This window comes from Polypterus senegalus, chromosome 10 (assembly GCF_016835505.1).
Source record: "Polypterus senegalus isolate Bchr_013 chromosome 10, ASM1683550v1, whole genome shotgun sequence".
NCBI lineage: Eukaryota > Metazoa > Chordata > Cladistia > Polypteriformes > Polypteridae > Polypterus > Polypterus senegalus.
The window spans coordinates 25,526,586-25,550,233 of record NC_053163.1 but is presented as its reverse complement, the minus strand read 5'-3'; the positions used below and the strand labels follow the sequence as shown (position 1 = coordinate 25,550,233).

The following is a 23,648-nucleotide window of genomic DNA, read 5'->3' as shown; positions in this document are numbered from 1 at the left end:
TTCCAAACTTCTTCTAGTTTCACAGTTATTTAAGCCACAGTGCTCCTTGTAATTCCAAAAGCTTTATAAATAGTTTTATACCCTGCCATGATCTATGCCTCACCACAATTTGATCGTGGATATTTACAGAGGGTTCTTTGGACTCCATGATTTGGATTTTAACCAAACACAAAGTGTGAATTGCGGGACCTTATATACAAAGGTGTGTGTCTTTATAAACGATGCCAAATCAATTCAGTGTGCCATAGGTGGACTCCAAGGAAGTTGTAGACATATTCATGGAATACTGAAGCAAACAGGATGCACCTGACCACAATTTGGAGTGCAACAGTAAATGGTCTGAACTGTGCCGGACCTGCATTTTTGAACCGCTATGGGGTCCCCTTCACAACCATCAACGGGGTCTGGTTAACCACTGCTATCTTCTTCAGTGGGGTTGTTCCACAACAAATCACCACAAAATTTTAAAAAATGTATCTCAGACTTTGATTAGAATTGCTGTACTGAAACACACTATATTATTATTTCTTAAAAACCCCTTCTCATACAGTGGACACCCAACTAAAGTCACTTCTGGCATCCCTCATGGATTAGGCTTCATTAGTTTTATAGTAGATTTGCTCCTGGGTCTTAATGCATATACTGTATAAATGAGAGATTTAAGTTTTCAGTTTTTAATAAATTTGCATACCTTTCTGAAAATATATTTTCACTTTGTTTTTCTTTGATGGAATCTTTTAGAACATCAGAATATTCGAACAATCCAGATGAGAACAGGCCATTCAGCCCAACAAGTCCTATCTACTGAATTCTTGTAAAATAATATCAAGTCGAGTTTTAAAAGTCTCTAAAGTCCGACTGTCTACCACAATACTCCAAGCGTCTATGGTTCCCTGTGCGAAGAAAAACTTTGTAATGTTTGTGTGAAATTTACCCTCAACAAGACTCCAACTGTGTCACCGTGTTCTTGTTGAACTCATTTTAAAAGAAGAGTCTTGATCCTTCTGTGCTAATTCTCTTCATTGAACTAATTCCCTGAATATTTCCAGAATTCATTGTAAACAGAATATGTAATATAATATTCCAAATATCAAAGATATTTACCTGGATTATTATGACCCAAACAGTTATCTCAGTTTCTGTTGTTGTGGGTATCCTCTCATTTCCAGAAGACATGTCTGTTCGGTCAAGTGGTGACTCTAAACAAGCCAGATTTTAGTGAGCCCCTTAACACTATGACAGAGTTTGGTTCCAAACAACCTAAAACGGAATTAAACAAGTCCAGTAAAGCAATGCTATGCTGCATGTCCATGATTATGATGAAAAATATGCATCCATCCATGTTTTAGCCTGCGTACTAAGTTTAGAATCATGGAGAACTGATTTTTAACCCAGTAATGCTAATCTCGAGGTGGAAGCCAACCCTGCATGAAAAGCTGAAAAAACGTACGTGAAGATTAAACTCATTTATACTTAGCTTACACTGAATTTTGAGTGCACGATTATTATATAAATAAGGATGATGGTATGGATACAGGCCGATAGCACTCCTTTTCTTTAACATTAACATTTTGTGAAGCAAAGATACGTAACATTTCACGCGCTAACTACAATACTTACAAAAACTACAATCAAGTTCAGATGTTTTGCTTATAAAATTTATATTTTTTACATACATATTTTTGCCCTTGCTTTGATTTTTACAGACCCCTTTTTCCCTGCTGATGTGACAAGTACCTTCTATTCACTTGAAGCATTTTCAGATGCCCTAAGAATGTTATATAGCAAAATGACTCCGCTAAGGTGATAGACGCTCAGTTTTCCTGTGAGAGACACATTCAGGAATGCTGACTTCAAAGATGTCTGTAAATAACATTAGCTACCCCTTAGAAATATACCAGCCTTCTGAAGTTTCCCTTTGTTGCCCACAAATGGGAGTCCATAGAATTTTGCTTGGTTGGCTGTCATGATTCACAGTTAAACTGAAATCAGTTCATAAAAGGTCCACCGCTATGATGCATTGTGTCTTCTTTAGCGCCGTCTCACAATCCAATGACATCAGATGAACATGTACCGTCGTTCACATAAAGCCATGAAAAAATAAACATGATAGCCCTTAGAGCCCAACGTTGTGAAATATCCCAGAGGCAAAAGGAGCTTCTATTATCCATTATTACTAGGAAAATTACTGAATGTAAACACGATTGCAATACAAGTCTAAAGATTTGTGTTTAATGCACAAGAATAGAATTGCAGATTGGTTGACTTACAACTGAACCACTGATTGAATGGGTAAAGTGTCCAAAATTGTAAGGGTGTGATCCTCAGAGTGCATTTAGACCGTCATATAACACTGCAATTCCTATGGCTGAAATCATCCTGAAGGTTAGAAATGTATTGTCCCGTAAAATCAAATGGCCATAGAATTCCACCTAGGAAAGAAAACATTTCTCCCCATTCTTCGATTCAGTTATGGTTGTGTATATAGTGAGCAAGATCATCATTGAATCAAAAGTAATGATTGTCCTTTGTCATTTTTTTCTCAATTGAGGTACCGTGATAGAAGTGTTAGACCTTCTGGGGAAGTCCATCGTGCCCTTCCATACTAGTAACAGATGTATGGCGGGTCACCTCATAACCCTCATTCTTACAAAGAGAGAGTGATTAGAACAGCCGAAGTTCTAACAGAATTTTTGATTTCCTAATCTTCTATTTACAAGCTATTCTTCAAGTATGACACTGACACAGAGTTAATCCCATCACCCCAACATGTTTCATCCCACTATCAGGTAATGATGCGCCATAGAATAATCCCAACATTCCCAAAGTCATTCCAGTCAGTTAACTCTTCCACACCTGGTCGGCTTTTCCATGTTAGCTTCCTGAAGTTCCAGGTGTCTTAGAAGATCGTCCTTTGGAGAGTGGGGTTATTTTTAAAAACTCATTATTACTTCAGTTTCATTACCTCAGCCACAAGAATGCCATCACTCTGGAATGGACTGTTTGTTTGTGGCAATGTTCATTTCAACTGAATTGCTTTCTTTATGAGAAAAGAATACTGAACTCTTCCCACCACACTTATTCATCATATGTAATAAACAACTGGCCACATTTAATGACCACATTTTAAAAATGACCAAAAAATCTACTTTTCCTTGAAGAATTGGCAACGGCTGAATGTGTTTTCTGGGACATTCCAAACCATGAGTACATCACTTCATTTTTTTCTTGCATGTTTTTTACATTTTTGCCATTATTATTACTTTTTTTTTCACTTGTCTCAAGACATGATGCAATCCTTCTTTCCCTTCTTGTGGTCCTTGGATCTGCTTGGACTTGGACTTTCCTTTCCTGTAGAGTAAGAGAAAAGAGATGGATGAAAGTCTGAAAAATGAAGATTCAACAGCAGTGACCACATGTCATTCACACCTACAAATAACTCGCAACTTATTACTAGGGGATAAAATGATCAATTTTATATCACTAACAAATCTAACATTCTATCTTGTTTTTATTTTATTGTTTTTGCAAGAAGCAATGTTTGTGTGACTGACTCAGACGTATTTAAATAAGAATGGAATAAGGAGACAGATTGTGGTTTTACTAACAGGCAAAAATTGAAACAAGGAAAACATCCCAATCACAGAAAAGACTTTTATTACCATTAGAGAAACCAGGACATGGTCTCTGAAAAACCAGGCAAATACACGTAGTGAAGCCAGCACTGTATGATGGATTAACACTAGAATTACCTAAACCTACGAAAAAACTTGTAATCCCAGCCCACCTTAAATCCCTTTGCACCTCTCCGTCAGCGTCTTTTGTGTTGTAAATGTGTTGATCAGCACAAGCACCAAGCAGCCTGCTATCCCACCTACCCACCAACGCAGAAAGGGTAGAAAGTTCTCTCAGCTCAAGTTTGTTTACTTGCGTGTGAGTTGCCTATAGTTGTAGAGGGTAAATAATAGATCATTATTTGGAATACATACATTTCATGTGTGTTCTGTGTCTACAATAATCTATGTAAACACATTGTTGAAACAGAAATGTTTTTCATGTTTTAGAAATAATCGACAAAATATTGACATGAAGTGTATAATATGTGAGGCCTGAAGTCCAAATATCAAATAATCACTTTAACAAAAGGTACAAGTAAAACAAAACAAGTGCACTTTTATTCAAGAATATAACTGCACAAAAAGAACCCGCGTTAGGGTGCGATATTGACACACCCTTAATACGACCGCTTTGGTAGTGCAGCGGTAAGAACTGCTGACTGGTAATCAAAAGGTTGCCGGTTCAATCCAGATGCCTCCATTTTGAGAAGTGAGCTGCTCTTATTCTTACTGTTATAGAATATAAACATACATTTCATTCGAGTCTGTAACTGCTGGTGTAAATTTATAGTACTTGTAAAGGTTAGCATTTTTTAATTTTTTTTATTCAGTTTTATTCTACCAGTCATGCTCACGCTCTCCCCTATCTGACACTGCTGTTTTCACATAAAAACATGCTTTCACTGAGGTGAACTCAGATGATGATGAGGGTTCTACATTGGAGAAAGAATGCACGTCGCACTTTTGCCATCACTGTACTTTGTATATAAAAGACAGATTAAATGCTATTTACCTTGATTTATTTACTTTACAGCGTAAAGTCACAAGTAGAGTCCAGAGCTTCCTCTGTCTGATCGACGCGGGTATGTTCAAAAAATGCATGTGTAATGCCATGAAAAGTGCATGCTGACACTTCAGTACACAAGCAATGCAGTCAGACTTCTTTTTTGGGCACATAAACCACCCTGATCTAAACACTAGTGTGGAGAGTCGCTCACATACTGAAGAGTCTATTGCTGCAGGTGGAAGCTGCCAACTCATTTGTGCCTTCACTGTATTTTGTCAGCATGCCCGTGTTGATCAAACACAGGATGCTCTGCAGTCTGCTTGTGACTTTAAGCTGTAGTAAGATAAGTAAATAAATCAAGGTAAATAGGTAATTAACATTCGATCTGGCTTTTTTATACAAAGTACAGAGACGGCAAAAGTGCGACGTGCATTCTTTCTCTAATGTAGAACCCTCGTCCCTATCTGAGTTCATCTCTACTATAGCATTTCTTTATGTGAAAACAGCAGTGTCAGATCAGTGGGAGCATGAAAATGACTGGGAGAATAAAACTGAATAAAACAAAAAAAAAACACTAGCCTTTACAAGTACCATAAATTTACACCGGCGGTTACAGACTCAAATCAAATGTATGTTTTTATTCAAATAGAAAGAATAACAGCAGCTCACTTCTCAAAACAGAGGCATCCAGGGTCGAACCTTTTTGATCACCAGTTATAGTTCTTACCACTGTGCCACCAAAGCGTTCGTATTAAGGTTGTGTCAATGTCGCACCTTAACGCGGGTTCTTTTAATGCAGTTATATTCTTGAATAAAAGTGCATTTGTTTTGTTATGCGTGTACCTTTTGTGAAAGTTATTATTTGATATTTGGACTTCAGGCTTCACATATTATACACTTCATGTCAACATTTTGTCAATTATTACTAAAACATGAAAAAAGTTTCTGTTTTAACAATGTGTTAACATAGATTGTTGTAGACACGGAAAACACACATGAAATGCATGTGTTCCAAATAATGATATATTATTTACCTTATAGAACTCTAGGCAACTAACACGCAGGTAAACAGACTTGAGCTGAGAGAACTTTCTACCCTTTCTACGTTGGTGGGTGGATGGGACAGCAGGCTACTTGCTGCTTGTGCTGATGGACACATTTACAACACAAAAGACACCGATGGAGAGGTGCAAAGGGATTTAAGGTGGGCCAGGTTTACAGATTTTTTTGTAGGCTTAGGTAATTCTAGTGTTAACGGGTATGGTGAGTTCAGCCACCCGCTGACTCTGCCCTTTTTTTTTTCTTTTTTCTATTTTGTTTTGTGAGACATCACAAAGAAGAGACGCTCTTCGGTTACAAAGTCCAAAACACCCACCCACATTTCTTATTCTTTATCACTGCATTCTGTGCATTGTACTCACGTATGGGCATTCATTGGATGTCAGCTCTCACATACTCAGAGCCCATCCCTACAACTAAAGACAAAAATCAAGCCAGTAGTTTCAGTGAGTTGCTGGGTATATCAAAGTACGTGACTTGGCTTCACGGGTTGGCACCTTTAACTCACTAAGATTATGTAAATGAAGGCTATAGCCTGTCCACATGTACCAAGATATTTTTTAAAATGGGAGTTTTCCTCCTTCGTTTTTTAAAAATGTCCCATTCACACGCGAACCATTTAAAAAAATCTCCATCCACATGAAAACGTAAAAATCCACTGTCAAGAGCAATGAAACAGGCATAGATAACAAAGGGAACGTCATTTAGATCAATGTCCATCGCTACTCATGTGATATGAGTTGCCCATGTCTGGATGAAGAATAACAAAGAGACAGAATATCTGAGAGTGATACAACAGAAGCAAAACCAGGCTGTGTGACAGTAATAAAATAATATCATCATGTATGAGTGAAAGAACACGATCAGAAGTTCTTGAACAGAAAAAACATGTGTGGGACTTTAGGGCAGAACCTGGGTGAGTGTAGATGACAGAACAGATAAATGGTAACTGAATGAGTGTGAGAGACATCAAAAAGTAATTTTTCATCCTATTTCAAATACTCTTAACTTTTGTGTTATTGTATAATGGATACAGTCCTTACCATCTTCAACCAAAGAGGTCAAAGTTTGCACTGAGCCCTCTAATGTCTTTCCAGGTTTCGCTTTGCCATCTGATTTTGGAACCTCTTCCTTCACCACATCAAGACTTTTTTGGCTTCCACTGGCCTGGCTGATGTTGATGGTGGGAGTGTTTTGGTTGTTCTTTGTGCTTTGTTTGCCGCTGAATATTTTAAGAATGAAAGACTTCTTCTTTACTGAGCTGTCCCTCCTTCCTGTTTCTGGACGTGGTGTGGCTGGCGAGGGCGGTACATTTGCAGAATTCTTCTTGGTCTCGGCCTCACTAGTCTGTGCAATTTCGGGAATCTTCTTAATGTCTGTGTCACAAAGACTGGCAGTAGTTGTTTTGCTGTCTTGCAGGAAGCGGCGCATGATGCCAGGAGAGTCAGCATTTCCGACCGATCCTCCCACTTTGGCCAGATTCTGGTAAGAGTTGCGTAAGGGATTCCCAGTGACCAAGTTGTACTTTGGGTTGTTAAATTTGTATGCCGGGGCAGCAATGTTTAAAAAGCCATTGTTGGCTGCCGCTGTCTCAAAACGAGATGTGACTTTTGTGCTGGGCTTAACATCCGCCTTGGACTCTGTTTTTACTGGTTTGGGTGGAACAGGGATTCCTAATTCATTAAATATGTGCACAGTCTTTGAAACAGCATACAATTCCCGGAAATCCCGGTTAAATACATCTGCAATTTGTCCATTCATAACTGTAATGACGTTCCGGTCAATACGAGAAGCCATCCATGTGAAACTGAAATAAAAAAGAGACATTTCATTAATTCATTCATTCAATTTCAGACCTGCATATTCCGATATAGGGCGGCACGGTGGTGCAGTGGTAGCGCTGCTGCCTCGCAGTTAGGAGACCAGGGTTCGCTTCCTGGGTCCTCCCTGCATGGAGTTTGCATGTTCTCCCCATGTCTGCATGGGTTTCCTCCCACAATCCAAAGACATGCAGGTTAGGTGGATTGGCGATTCTAAATTGGCCAAGGTGTGTGCTTGGGTGGGGTGTTTGTGTGTGTCCTGCGGTGGGTTGGCACCCTGCCCAGGATTGGTTCCTGCCTTGTGCCCTGTGTTGGCTGGGATTGGCTCCAGCAGACCCCCGTGACCCTTTAGTTCAGATTCAGCGGGTTGGAAACTGACTGCCTGACAGACTGACTGACTGAAAACACTAGGGTTGCAGTGTCTGTGAAGGCAAACATGGAAGACTGAGGGGCCCTGTTCTTGGTTACCAGCATCTCAGCAAGGAGTTCAGCCCTGTTCTTTTGGACCGTTCTGACCATCGTGAGGTTTCTCTTTAGAAGCTCCTGACCCAAGTTATAGCTTGTGAAAAATTGTCACAGGTTATGTTGTGCCCTCTGAGAGCTTGTGCCATAATAAGCATGACCCTCATACCCGATTCATTTTGGGGCTCCTCAAACCAGCTTTCCAGTGTAAACCTGCATGTTAAATGCATAGCTGGTGTTTGCATCACATGCTGCCCAGATTTTTATGCTGTATTTTAGCTGGTTTGGAAGGCATATATTGCCTAAATGGACAGCAACCTCTGAATGGCACTAATCCACTGTGACATTAGGGCCTGTGTTATACAGTAGTGGAGGTCGCTCTACCCACTTGTCCCACATTGTCCTAATAGCTTCCAGCTTGTCTCTCTCCCATCTGACAGCCCTTGTCTCTCGATTATCAAATCGGATTACTCTGGAGAAAATATGAAAAGTCTCCAGAGACATTGTGGCACTAAATATAGCCCTGCCTGTCTCTGCATCCTACAGACTGGCTTTTGATTCATCCTTTGACTTATAGATCCCAGCCACCCCAAATATGCATGTAAATGCATTTTGTCCAGTTCCTTCCACTTCTCCCCAAAACATGCCTTCCTTCTAGATTAGTCATTTCGAGAAGGATTTTTTGAGTTGGGCACAACCAGCTCAAAAGCTGACTTGATGTTTGTCACACTAGTCACTGCCATCCTAGTAGGCCATGGCACTGTGTTTATTATGTTTTCTGCAGACAGTTTTGCCTGAAGTATATTTGGGGATGAAGACCGTTGTATTTCACTATTTTTGATGTGAATGTCTTGCTTGGAGGACTATGAATAGCAGTTTCCTCATTTGGTTCATAATCAGAATCATCAGACTCACAAGTGACCTCCTCTATTTCACTGTCATGGTCAAAGATGAGTTCCAGAGCCTCCACGGCTGTCCTCCTGTTTACTTCTGCTGCTCATTTTGTTAAGCTCTGACAGAGAGGATATCATATGTATCTGCAGAGTGTAATGTTGGTAGGACTCCCTTGCAGAGAACCTTTATATGTGTTGCTCCGCCCTGCTGAGTGTCCACTCAATGTGGGCGGAGTTTGGCCACGGAACAAAAAGGTGCCCGTCAAAAGTCATAGCAACACCTGCATTCTCACACTTTACAGATGAGGTCAATTGAATAGGGAGAGTATGAGTGTGTGTGTGTGAGATTGGGGCGAAATATGTCTCACAGTTGCAAAGAAACAAATAGTATTTGACACTTCTGACCCCTTTAATCTCCACTTTGACTGCCAGGTCGAATGGACCTGAACAGTATCTATGTAATATAAACTTACAATACAATACAATGTATTTTTATATAGCCCAAAATCAGAAGTGCCGCAATGGGCTTTAACAGGCCCTGCCTCTTGACAGCCCCCCAGCCTTGACTCTCTGAGAAGACAAGGAAAAACTCCCAAAAAAAACCTTGTAGGGAAAATGGAAGAAACCTTGGGAAAGACCCCTTTCCAGGTAGGTTGGGCGTGCAGTGGGTGTCAAAAGAAGGGGTCAATACAATACACAGAACAGAACAAATCCTTAATACAGCATAATAATCAAAATTTTAGAAGCATGGAGCAGAATTTAACAGAAGATGATATCACGTAATAAGATTTGGATATTTTTAGAGTCCTGGAGACCTCATCCATGAAGCTGCCTCCCCATTTGGCCATTCCATGGCTGAAACGTTGCTCGCCAGCCAATCCGATGAAAGGACCCCTTTTCCCATAATTCCTGTGATCCTCGATCAGGGATGACTTTACCATAGGCAGGCAAACAACTTGGCAGGTGGGCCGTGGCACCAATTGCCACATTTGAGTACCGAGAACAGAAACAGAATAGGTGAAGGTTAGTAACAAATTATAACAATCATGTTACTTATGTTTTAGTGCTAATGACTAACAACAGAGATGCAGTCTGTACAGTTAATCAGCAGCTCTAGTCAGGATATGCTAAACTGAAGTAGTGAGTCTTCAGCCGAGATTTAAAGGCTGAGACCGAGGGGCATCTCTTATGAAGCAGGAAGACCATTCCACAATTTAGGGGCCCTGTAACTAAAAGCTCAACCTCCCACTGTTATTTTATTAATCCTTGGAATCATAAGCAGACCAGCATCCATCCATTCATTATCCAACCCGCTATATCCTAACTACAGGGTCACTGGGGTCTGCTGGAGCCCATCCCAGCCAACACAGAGCAAGGCAGGAAACAAACCCTGGCAGGGCCAACCCACCGCAGTAATATAAACATGTGCTTTGCAAATATATGAAATGAGCCGTTTCATTTTATATGTTGTTTACACTTATTAAGCCAAGCAGAAGAAGTTTCATACTGAAAAATACTTTTACCTATTCTTTGTAGATTTTTAACATTAAAATGGGTCAATTTGACCTGCAACATAACAGGAGGGTTAAGGACATTCTGGATACAGTCATTGAGTTAGCAGGCCACACTTTGCACCGGCAGGACAGGATGGATTATACCTGAATGTCAATAAAAGCTGTTGAACTAACACTGAACACCACAGTTGACATTTTCACTCACTGCATAAGCGTCACCTGTTGCTGCATTTTTTCACTGCGCATAGTTCAAGCATAAGAGCATCGTTCAACTCTGGATCATATTTCTCTCAAATTTAGCTTTTGAACACTAGAACGTCTGCAGTGGGTTGGCGCCTGCCCGGCTTTGTTCCTGCCTTGCGCCTGTGTTGGCTGGGATTGGCTCCAGCAGATCCCCGTGATCCTGTGTTAGGATATAGCGGGTTGGACAATGACTGACTGACACTAGAACATTCAAAGTTAGAACTGTTCAAGTACGAGGCACCACTGCATGTGCTTCTCTTCAGCATGGTCTTGAAAGTTTGTCAGGGTAAAATGAATGCAAGATAATAGTGGATGGATGAGAACTACTTATCTTTAAACACCGATAAAACAGAGATAATTGTTGAGGGAATGACGCTGATCACAACAATATTCTGTCATCATTTAACTCAGTTGGAATCCCCATTAACTCTTTGAGGGCTGAATATTTTTTCAAAAAACAGTTTCTGAAAAGCAATGGTTTCACACAGAAATCAAGATAAAACGTCTGTTGCCGCATGCTGTGGCAGCCAGTTTGACAAGAATGTGCAGCAGGCTTGCTGCCAAGCTGTCTTCACGTGGCTGAGGCAGCAGCAGCAATGATCATGGTCACAGTGCATTGCAATGTAGTTTCTACCTCTTATCATTGTTAAGTGGCACTTCTCCATGGCGAACATTGCCATAGGTGCATCAGCTACATGAACCCGTTCAGCACCATAATTAGCTGGGGACCAGTCAACTGAAGCTGGAACCTCACATTCATTTTCGATCACTTGTATCGAAAGTCATAGTCATAGTCCAGTTCAGAGATAATAGGCAAAACGTCGTCTATGCAGTAGTTTGCATTATGCAATCATTTTGATCTCTTGCCAGATGTCAGTGCCATTTTTGCTGTTGTTTGCACCTTGCTACTCACACGAGCGTAGGAAATCTTGGTCAACCCAATGAAGCTAACTTTCCATCTAGCAACAAGAGTCCAACTAAAACATAACGGTTGGTTTTTTACAGTGTACAGTTGATTACCATCATCAACTCCTCCTTTTGACAAAAGTCAACATCAGCCCTGAAAGAGTTAATTTTACTGAATCAGTCCATAATCTAGGAGTTCTCTTTGACTCTAGCATGTCATTTAAAATGCACATTACAAAGTTGTCCAAATCATATTTCTTCCATCTTAAAAATGTTGGGAAATTAAGGCTGCTTTCTAAATAACAGGATTCTGAGAAATTAATTCATGCATTCATTTCTAGTAGGATTGACTACTGCAATGCAGAGATCACTGAATGTTCAAATTGTTCTTTCATGCAGCGTCCAGTTAACCCAAAATGCTGCTGCAAGAATTATTACAAGAACAAGAAAATACGAACACATAACCCCAGTTCTTAAATCTTTACACTGGCTCCCGGTTTAAGTTTAGGGCAGATTTCAAAATCCTCCTATTAACGTATAAAATCTTAAATGGCTGAGGTTTGGCTTACTCATCTGAACTTATCATGACTCACAAACAAGAGCGCATTAAGATCTCAAGATTCCAGTCTGCTTAGGATTCCAAGGATTAATAAAATAACAGTGGGAGGTCGAGCTTTTAGTTACAGTACCCCTAAAGTGTGGAATGGTCTGCCTGCTACTATAAGAGATGCCCTTTCGGTATCAGCTTTTAAATCCCGGCTGAAGACTCACCACTTCATTTTAGTACACCCTGACTAGAGCTGCTGATTAACTGTACAGACTGCATCTCTGTTGTTAGTCATTAGCACTAAAACATAAGTAACATGATTGTTATAATTTGATACTAACCCTCACCTATTCTGTACTCAAATGTGGCACTTGGTGCCACAGCCCACCTGCTAAGATGTTTTGCCTGTCTAAGGTAAAGTCTTCACTGATGGATGATTGCAGGAATCAGCGGGTAATGGCGTCCTTTCATTGGATTGGCTGGCCCACCGCTGTCTGAGGTCTCTAGGACTCTAAACAAATCTAAATCATATTATGTGATATCATTTACTGTTAAATTCTGCTCCGTACTTGTAATTTTTCTATTTTTACACTGTATTGAGGATTACTCGTGTTCTGTTCTGTGTATTGTATTGATCCCCTTCTTTTTGACACCCACTGCACACCCAACCTACCTGGAAAGGGGTCTCTTTTTGAACTGCCTTTCCCAAGGTTTCTTCCATTTTTTCCCTACAAAGGTTTTTTTGGGAGTTTTTCCTTGTCTTCTTAGAGAGTCAAGGCTGGGGGGCTGTCAAGAGGCAGGGTCTGTTAAAGCCCATTGTGGCACTTCTTGTGTGATTTTGGGCAATACAAAAATAAATTGTATTGTATTGTATTGTATAATACAGGGAAATTATAGTGGAAAATGTAATGCAGTCTACACAAAACCTGCACCTTGGGAGAAGATTTGTTTTCCCACAACACAACAACCCCAAGCATAAAGCCAAAGCTACACAGGAATGGCTTCAGAAGAACAATGTTAATGTCCTGGAGTGGCCAAGTCAGAGCCCAGATGTCAATCCAACTGAGAATTTGTGGATGGACTTAAGAAAAGCTGTTCACTCCTGATCCCCATGCAACCTGACAGAGCTTTAAAGCCCAAAAATGTCAGAGTCCAGATGTGCAAAGAGACTGGCTCAAGGCCTCCACTAAATGCTGAGGAAACGACATGAATATGTATGCGACCAGTTATTTTGTGCTTTATATTTATAATTAGTCAATGACTAATAATATAATATATATACAATACCTCTATATATAAAATCCAACATCTGTCTGTCTATAAGTCTGTTTGCTTTTCATGAGAGAACTACTTAAAGGAATTAGATTGGGTTTTTTACTATAATTTGGTTGAACATTCTGGTTGATTTTGCGACCTCTCTCATCACACTAAGTATCAATTTATTTGTGTGACTCTGAGACAGAGGCTGCGGGCCAGGGTGAGGGAGCATGATGTCAGACGTGATGAGCCGGACGGGGCCCACCTCACTCACACACCAGCCTCCGATCGAATCGCTCTTTCTCTAGCTACATTTTGGAGCGGACCTTGACTCCGCTTAGCTAGCAATACCTGCTTGCTTATTGATTTTTAAACTTTGTCCTGTTTCACTCCTACGCAGATGTAGCCACGGGGAACAGTTAGTATATAATATAATAATGATGAATAATAATCAGTAATTAGAGTCATTGGAGGCTTTGATTGGGGAGGAGTCTGAGTGTCTGGGCTTGTGAGTAACCAAGATCCAGGCCTTTAATGACCTCCTGGGCACAGCTGTCAGCAGTGTCTGTCTGTGGAGAGAGTGTGGACCACGTCAAGAGGTTTACTTACCTCATCAGTGACATTCATGTCTCTGGTGACTCTTCCTATCAAGTCAGTAGACAGATTGGGAGAGCATGGCGGGGTTATGATGTCACTGGGAAGGAGTATGTAGTGCTCCCGATATCTATGCAAAAGGACGAAGGTCCAAGTCCTTAGAGTCCTGGTGCTTCCTGTGTTCCTATATGGTTGTGAGACGTGGACGCTATCCAGTGACCTAAGACGAAGACTGGACTCCTTTGGTACTGGTCTCTTCAGAGAATCCTTGGGTACTGCTGGTTGATCATGGAATTCTAAATGAGGCACATTACATACATTGTGAGGGAGGATCAGTTACGGCACTATGGCCATGTGGTGCGATTCCCCAAGGGTGGTCCGGCTCACTGGATCCTCATTGTTGAGGACCTGAGTGGCTGGACCAGGCCAAGGGGACACCTAAGTAACACCTGGCTGCGGCAGATAGAGGATCATTTCCGGAGGGTGGAACTGGACCATGTATCTGCCATCTGGGGGGTTGCCAACCAGGATCCAGAGCTGTTTTGTCATGTGGTGGGTACGGCAACACGCTGTACCAGTGCATGCTCTCCAACCTGACCTGACCTGACCTTAGACCACTTTATGAAAAAATTCAAAGTGGGGGTACTTTATATAGGCATTGTATCAAACCCAGGCTCCTTGTGTAGGTTATATGTTTGATGTATCTCATTGTTTGGGGTAATTTTTTTAACTGGATTTAATTTCATTTCACTTTAGGACTGAGGGGGTCTAATTTATTTTTTGCTCCAAGGTCCTTCAAATTGTAGTTGTGCCACTGATTCTGTTTATTACAGCATGCAGTAATGAAAAGAAAAGGGAAGTGAAAGATAATAAGAGAGGATTTCGTGAACAGGCTGTTCAAATGCACTTTCTCACAGGCGGGGAAAAGAAAAGTAATGTGTCACAAAACAAAAGTAAATGACCAAAAAGTTGTCGTATAAAGAAATGCAATTTCATTTCAGGGTCATATTTCTTAACCTTTGTTTCTGCCGTTTTGTTTTGCCTTTCCATAAAAATCTTTTGTGATCACTGAAAAACTCATCAAGATAGTACATTACAGGGATGAGTAAAGAAATGAAAGAATAACAAAGCAGTGGTGGAGATAATGGAGTCCGGTCATTACCTGTATGTTCCGGTCATGACCTTGTCACAGTCCACCAGCATGAATTTGCTTGATATTTTTCCTGGCACTTTCCCACAGGAGAGGTACATCCCAAAACCTTCAACTTTCCTGACCCGGATGTTCTGCAGAGGAAAGAGAATGAGAAACTAATAAAGAGGGAAATAAAGACAATAAAATGTTTACTTTAGACAAGAATCAGGTACTGCAGTGGGCTGGTACCCTGCCCAGGGTTTGTTTCCTGCCTTGCGCCCTGTGTTGGCTGGGATTGGCTCCAGCAGACCCCCGTGACCCTGTAGTTAGGATATAGTGGGTTGGATAATGGATGGATGGAACAATCAGGTAATGCAGTCTCAGATGCAGGTCTTAGAAGCAAATGTCTAATGGGGAGCTCACAGCTGTTCAAATCTTGTCACAAAAACCGCTGTCAGGTATGTGTTGGCTAACGGCATGCACGACATGTTCACTCAGTGCCAGCTTTTCTTCAGAAAAAGCCATACTGCTGAACCACACTTTGTCACTTGTCACACACGTTGCGCATGGGAGGCAGCTAAAGGGCCTGAATAATGGCAGTTTTATGCCAGACCAGGGAGTGGTGTGGTGCACTGACTTTCTCTCTTGATCCTCTGCAGACCATCTACAGGATATCCCACATGGCCAAATTACATAGTATAATCTCTCAACTGAAACCCTCCACCTGCGTCCTTGATCCAATACCAACCAGGTTTTTCAAAGAAATATCAGGCGTGCTAATTGACAATATTCTGGACATAGTTAATTCGTCATTACATACGGGGGTCTTTCCAGACTGTCTTAAGACTGCTGTAGTTAAACCCCTGCTCAAGAAAAATAATCTTGACCCCTCTGCCTTTGAAAATTTTAGACCCATTTCTAACCTACCCTTCTTAAGTAAAATTCTAGAGAAGGCAGTCATTATGCAGTTAAATGACCACCTCAATAAACATGCTATTCTTGATACTTTTCAGTCAGGCTTCAGAACAAATCACAGCACAGAAACTGCACTTGTTAAAGTAGTAAATGACTTGCGGGTAAATGCAGACAGAGGCCATTTATCTGTTCTCATCCTCTTAGATCTGAGTGCTGCATTTGACACCATTGATCATAATATTCTTAGAAATCGCCTTAGTCAATGGGTGGGCCTCTCTGGCAGGGTCTTAAATTGGTTTGAATCCTACCTGGCAGGTAGAAAATTCTTTGTGAGTTGTGGTAATCAAATCTCAAAGACACATGATATCCAATATGGTGTTCCACAAGGCTCTATCCTGGGTCCGCTGTTATTCTCAATCTACATGCTTCCGTTAGGTCAGATTATCTCAGGTTACAACGTGAGCTACCACAGCTATGCTGATGACACACAGCTGTACTTATCTATAGCACCTGATGACTCCGACTCTTTGATACACTAACACAATGTCTTACTGGTATTTCTGAATGGATGAATAGTAATTTTCTCAAACTAAATAAAGAGAAACTGAAATTTTAGTAATTGGCAATAATGGATTCAGCGAGGTTATCAGAAATAAACTTGATGCACTAGGATTAAAAGTTAAGACGGAAGTAAAAAATTTAGGGGTAACCGTTGACTGTAATCTGAATTTTAAATCGCATATTCATCAGACCACTAGGACAGCATTTTTTCACTTAAGAAACATAGCTAAAGTTAGACCTCTTATATCATTGAAAGATGCTGAGAAATTAATTCACGCTTTTGTTTTCAGTAGACTAGATTACTGTAACGCACTCCTCTCAGGACTACCCAAAAAAGACATAAATCGTTTGCAACGAGTGCAGAATGCAGCTGCTAGAATCCTAACTGGGAAAAGAAAATCCGAACACATTTCTCCAGTTTTGATGTCACTACACTGGTTACCTGTGTCATTCAGGATTGACTTTAAAATACTGCTTATGGTTTATAAAGCCTTAAATAATCTCGCTCCATCTTATATATCGGAATGCCTGACGTTATATTCCAAATCGTAACCTTAGATCTTCAAATGAGTGTCTCCTTATAATTCCAAAAGCTAAACTTAAAAGAAGTGGTGAGGCGGCCTTCTGCTGTTATGCACCTAAAATCTGGAATAGCCTGCCAATAGGAATTCGCCAGGCAAATACAGTAGAGCACTTTAAAACACTGCTGAAAACACATTACTTTAACATGGCCTTTTATAACTTCACTTTAACTTAATACTGATACTCTGTATGTTCAATTCTTCATAATAACTATTCACAGTGGCTCCAAAATCCATACTGACCCCTACTCTCTCTTCTGTTTCTTTTTCCGGTTTCTTTGTGGTGGCGGCCTGCGCCACCACCACCTACTCAAAGCATCATGATGCTCCAACATTGATGGACTGAAAGCCAGAAGTCTACGTGACCATCATCATCAGGTCCTTCCATGAAAACCCTAAATACAAAGAGGACTGTTTGACTTATGTTAGGTAGAATGCCCAGAGGGACTGGGCGGTCTCTTGGTCTGGAACCCCTACAGATTTTATTTTTTCTCCAGCCTTTGGAGTTTTTTGTTTTTCTGTCCACCCTGGCCATCGGACCTTACTCTTATTCTATGTTAATTAATGTTGACTTATGTTTATCTTTTATTGTGTCTTCTATATCTCTATTCATTTTGTAAAGCACTTTGAGCTACATTTTTTTGTATGAATACGTGCTATATAAATAAATGTTGATTGATTGAATGTTGATGGCTCCGGTGCCAATGATGATGTCACTTCCGGTTCCGGTGCCAGCGATGATGTCACTTCTGGTCTCGGCCTTCAAAGCCACCATCTTCACACCTCTCAATCAGTTCTGTTTTGGACTCTGGCCGAATAACATTTCCACAGACTTACCCATTTGCAGACAGGGCATAATATATGGGTGGCTGCCCCAAACCTTTTGATGTTTCTTGGTGATTCTTGTGACACGCTGTACCTCATATAAAGCAGTGTAGATCAGGGGGATGCTACTGAGACACATACGTGGCGACATGGCACTTAAAGCCGCTTTAATGACAATGTCAATTAATATGCAAAAGTATTACCCAGAAGGTGATACACAATAAATCAGTAGGAATTCGGCAAAAACTGTCAAAGTGCAAGTCCAAAGAAAGTCTCTGAAAAGATACAGAAGATCAAAATACATGAATGGCCCAATTACCCTAAACTAAAAAATTAAGTCAAACCACACACACATAGTAATAAATAAAAAAACTCTTAGTTACACAAAGAGAGCTCTAGGTACTGGCTATCACAAAGGCTAGGAAGCAAATGGTCAAGCACTGCCTAACAAACTTTGCTAGGACCCTAGTCTCATGGGGTCAGATGTGATTCCCAAATGAGAATACACGTCTGGGGACAACCCATTAAAAAGTGTGTCATGAATAGCAGCAAAATCCTGCACTGCAAAGGCTTCAAACACAGGGCTTCTTCCTATAACATCTGCCCCCCAATTCCTCCAGTCCATGCATTTTAAACTACTGCTGAGGTATCATGAAGAAAGTTCAAAAGAAACTGAACAATAACTGCCCTTTCCACAGCCAACTTTGTCAAATCATATTGTGGGACCCCAAGGTGTTCCCAGGCCATCTGGTAAATATAATCCTCTCTGCAAGCCCAGGGTCTCTTTACTCTCAGTTGTGCCTGGAATACCTCAACAGGGATGCGTCCGGGAGGCATCCACATCAGGTTCAAGTCCTCTGCCTTCGACTGCTGCCCAGGTCACATTACAATTGGCCAATGTTTCTTATGCAGTTGGTAGGCCCACAGGAGGAAAATCCCATGATGCAATATTGGGTTGAGCTTGACCAGGCCCTGTGGCAGGACAGGACACAAGGTGCTCACCCACAGGCACTCCCCCAGGCATGGCTCCAGTAACAAGCCCCGAAAAACCCGTACTGGGCGAGGTACTATCTTTACATTTGTGCCTCAGCTTCATTAGGGGCTTTGAATCACTCTTTGTCTGACCCCTCTGCTGGGGCCAATTTGCTTCTGCTCACAGCGTCACACAAACCTCTCCAACACTATGAGGTAGCGATTCCCAGAGAAGTATATAGAGTGTGAACTGTGCTAATTGGATATTCAGGACTTAAATGTTAAAGCTCTGATTTAGCATTAATGCTAATAAAGACCTCCTTTCGTTAAATTAAAATACTGTAGTTTTTTGTTTCCACAGCTAATAACTGGAGGAGCTGCCTGTTCTCAGTAAAGTGGACCTGCTTTAGTGTCATATTCTTTCTTTATGGGGAGGTTGGGACTGGCAGGGGATAAGATTTCTATTCACCTCATGCACACAACAAGAAGGAAACCCAAGAATCTATTGAAGGACCCCACAGACACTCCACAAAGACAGCGACTCCATTACAGCACTGCTGCTTTTGCCGTATTAATATATTACAATAAATTCCTATCCATTTAAGTCTCTTTTGGATAAATTCATAATTTTGAAGTTGTGATTTCAGCTTCTCTTCGGGAAATGGTGTATGGAAAAAAACATAGGTGGGTAATTTATATTGTGAACTCAGCCTTGCATTTATTTTCTTATTTTCTTTCAGTTACCTTCAAGTTCTTATATATCTATTCTCACTTTAAAGGATCCAAATACTTTTTGTCTTCTCCTTTATTCATTTCAGGATATTATATAACAAAATGACGGGATAATTGATCGTACAATAAGCAATATACTATTTCATATCAACTTAAAATTTGAAATTTTCCCTAACCCATTTTCAGATAACCCTCTGAGGAATCTAAGTACTCAGCAGAGGCCTAGTGTACCTACTTAAGAACAACATTCAGAAAATCCAGCCCAGTTCTAAACAAGTGTTTTTTGGTCCCTCAAATGGGAAATTCATTTTTTTCCTAATTTACAATAAAGTAGGACATTTCTTTCCTGGCTGAAGCTGGTGGGTCACCTGTTGCAATTGCTTATAATAGGAGCCATACAACATGCACTTCAGAAAAGGCCATCCAGCTGAAGGTGAGCATGCTTCCTTGGATAGGAGACCATCTAGGAAAAGCATGTGTTGCTGCTGGAAGAGGTGTTGGTGACGCCAGGAGAGGGCGCTTACCCTGTGGTCAGAATGTGGATCCCAATGCCGCTGTGCAGTAATGAGGACACTGTGCTGTACAAATGACATCATCATTCGGATGAGGCGTAAAATCGAGGTCCTAACTCTCTGTGGTCATTACAGGTTCCTGGGTATCCTTCATAAAGAGTAGGGTGCATGTCGATGTAAATTGCCTACCACAGCCTAGTGGTTCTCTGTGTCTAATTGGCTATCTATCACCACTTCACCACTAGCAACTCATGTGTGGTGAGCATATTGGTGCAAAAATGGCTGACGTCCCATCATCCAGATGGATGCTGCACATTAGTGGCGGTTGAAGTGGCTTCCTGCTCACCATGTAAATTTCTTTGAGTAGTGAGAAAAGTGCCACATAAATATAAAGAATGAATGAATAAATAATAGTGGTCGATCAGGGTCAGTCAAAGCAGGTTACAAGATTGCTGCTCTGACAGTCGTGATGAACCCCAACCTCTACTCTGACACAACAGACCATGGGAGAAATTGGAACACAACACAAGGAAAGTTGAGAAACACTGGTCTGATTCATGGGTGCCACTTTAAATTTCACAAATTTAAATCTTGTACATAAATTCCTAAATGTGTTATATCGTAAAACAACAGCGTATCAGAAAAGGAATTCAGTGAGTATGCAGAAAGTAATAAACACAACCAGAAACTCCCATTTGGACATCCAACATACTGAATACAGATTTGAAAGCTGATGCAAATATACAGTGCATCCAGAAAGTATTCACACTTTTCCACATTTTGTTATGTTATAGCCTTATTCTAAAATGGATTAAATTCATTTTTTTCCTCACAATTCTACACACAACACCCCATAATAACAACGTGAAAAACATTTACTTGAGGCTTTTGCAAATTTATTAAAAATAAAAAAAACTGAGAAATCATATGTACATAAGTATTCACAGCCTTTGCTCAATACTTTGTCGATGCACCTTTGGCAGCAATTACAGCCTCAAGTCTTTTTGAATATGATGCCACAAGCTTGGCACACCTATCCTTGGCCAGTTTCACCCATTCATCTTTGCAGCACCTCTCAAGCTCCATCAGGTTGGATGGAAAGCATCGGTGCATTTTAAGATCTCTCCAGAGATGTTCAATCAGATTCAAGTCTGGGCTCTGGCTGGGCCACTCAAGGACATTCACAGAGTTGTCCTGAAGTCACTCCTTTGATATCTTGGCTGTGTGCTTAGGGTCGTTGTCCTGCTGAAAGATAAACCGTCGCCCCAGTCTGAGGTCAAGAGCGCTCTGGAGCAGGTTTTCATCAAGGATGTCTCTGTACATTGCTGCAGTCATCTTTCCCTTTATCCTGACTAGTCTCCCAGTTCCTGCCACTGAAAAACATCCCCACAGCATGATGCTGTCACCACCATGCTTCACTGTAGGGATGGTATTGGCCTGGTGATGAGCGATGCCTGGTTTCCTCCAAACGTGACGCCTGGCATTCACACCAAACAGTTCAATCTTTGTCTCATCATACCAGAGAATTTTGTTTCTCATGGTCTGAGAGTCCTTCAGGTGCCTTTTGGCAAACTCCAGGCGGGCTGCCATGTGCCTTTTAATGAGTAATGGCTTCCGTCTGGTCACTCTACTATACAGGCCTGATTGGTGGATTGCTGCAGAGAAGGTTGTCCTTCTGGAAGGTTCTCCTCTCTCCATAGAGGACCTCTGGAGTTCTGACAGAGTGAGCATCGGGTTCTTGGTCACCTCCCTGACTAAGGCCCTTCTCCCCCGATCGCTCAGTTTAGATGGCCGGCCAGCTCTAGGAAGAGTCCTGGTGGTTTCGAACTTCTTCCACTTACGGAAGATGGAGGCCACGGTGCTCATTGGGACCTTCAAAGCAGTAGAAATTTTTCTGTAACCTTCCCCAGATTTGTGCCTCGAGACAATCCTGCCTCAAAGGTCTACAGACAATTCCTTTGACTTCATGCTTGGTTTGTGCTCTGACATGAACTGTCAACTGTGGGACCTTCTATAGACAGGTGTGTGCCTTTCCAAATCACGTCCAATCAACTGAATTTACGACAGGTGGACTCCAATTAAGCTGCAGAAACATCTCAAGGATGATCAGGGGAACCAGGATGCACCTGAGCACAATTTTGAGTTTCATGGCAAAGGCTGTGAATACTTATGTACATGTGCTTTCTCAGTTTTTTTATTTTTAATAAATTTGCAAAAACCTCAAGTAAACTTTTTTCACGTTGTTATTATGGGGTGTTGTGTGTAGAATTATGAGAAAAAAATTAAGTTAATCCATTTTGGAATAAGGCTGTAACATAACAAAATGTGGAAAAAGTGATGCGCTGTGAATACTTTCCGGATGCACTGTACGTGCTTAAAATATTATTACTGCCTTTATCGTCGTACTCTATTTTGGTGAATAAATGTGGACAATTTTCTCCACCTTTATTGTGTGACAAGCTTTACTTTTTTTGAATGCTTTTTACATATAGCTAACCATATGTCATTTGCTAAGAACCATCAGCGAGTGCAAAATTTAAGGTAAATGTTCTTGATACAGAAAAGCAAGATGAAGTGTTTGCTCAAAATATTGTCTATAAGGTAGCATTTTCTGGTTAAATACGTTGTTCAATACAATAACAAGTTACACAAGCATGTAAGCATACTTTATATACAACAAACATTTAAGTCATGTTGCCTCCTGTCTCACCCCTTTTGGTCCAGCCACAATTTAAACAAACCAGCAACCGGTAATCAGTGTTGACTCTTGAACTGGCTTCAGTCTAGGACCAATCTCTACCAGTTGAAGCTGTCACAGCCATGGATCCTAGACGTATCACTTGTTAACCATGTTTGTGCTCCTCCTTTTTTCCCCCAGAAACCATTATTAAACGGGGGCATCCTTTGGGATCCTTTGTTGTGGTTTTGTTGTATCTTGTTGCAGTATACATAGAAGTATGTAAGCGTGAAGGTTGTTTATCCATTTTCTCATCCTTCTTTTGTGATTACAGCTGTGCACCCATCCATATAGAAAATAACATCATAGCCATAATTTGAAGCATGAAAACATTAGAAAATTAGTTAGCCTCCCACCGTCACACTAACGATGCTACCCAACGCGACTTTAGAAGACACAACCCCAACAACTAGCAACTCACCACTGCATCGGAAGCACAACATAACAGCAAATGATTCCCCAAATAAACAGAAATAATTATCAAAACAACAACGCAATAATTTATAAGTAAATAATACACAAACAACAATATTCAATAATGGAGGAAGTAGCACACTCATAATACACTGTATTCTTTGCTTGCCATTCCCTTCGAATTGGTCTTTCCTGTTTCGTACAGATGATGCAGAGCACATACATGCACACACCAAGCACCTTGTGGGAATGTGCCCAATATCGTCTCTGTCATATCCAATCATGCATGTTTCAAATGCATATCAAAGCACAAAAAACATGTGGAAAACACAAGTCTCTGCATATGCAT

At 40.9% G+C, this 23,648-nt stretch overlaps 1 protein-coding gene across 1 annotated transcript in view; it reads right to left on the bottom strand.

Annotated features, from left to right (window-relative positions):
* Window positions 1–1,657: 1,657 nt before the first annotated feature.
* fam83fa (family with sequence similarity 83 member Fa) overlaps window positions 1,658–23,648 on the bottom strand; it is an 83,047-nt gene continuing 61,056 nt past the window's right edge. The window contains exons 3-5 of the mRNA XM_039765548.1: window positions 15,081–15,202; window positions 6,726–7,489; window positions 1,658–3,351 (exon numbers count right to left, since the gene is read on the bottom strand). Coding sequence (XP_039621482.1) covers window positions 3,281–3,351; window positions 6,726–7,489; window positions 15,081–15,202 — 957 coding nt within the window. The 3' untranslated portion in view covers window positions 1,658–3,280. The remainder of the gene's footprint in view (window positions 3,352–6,725; window positions 7,490–15,080; window positions 15,203–23,648) is intronic.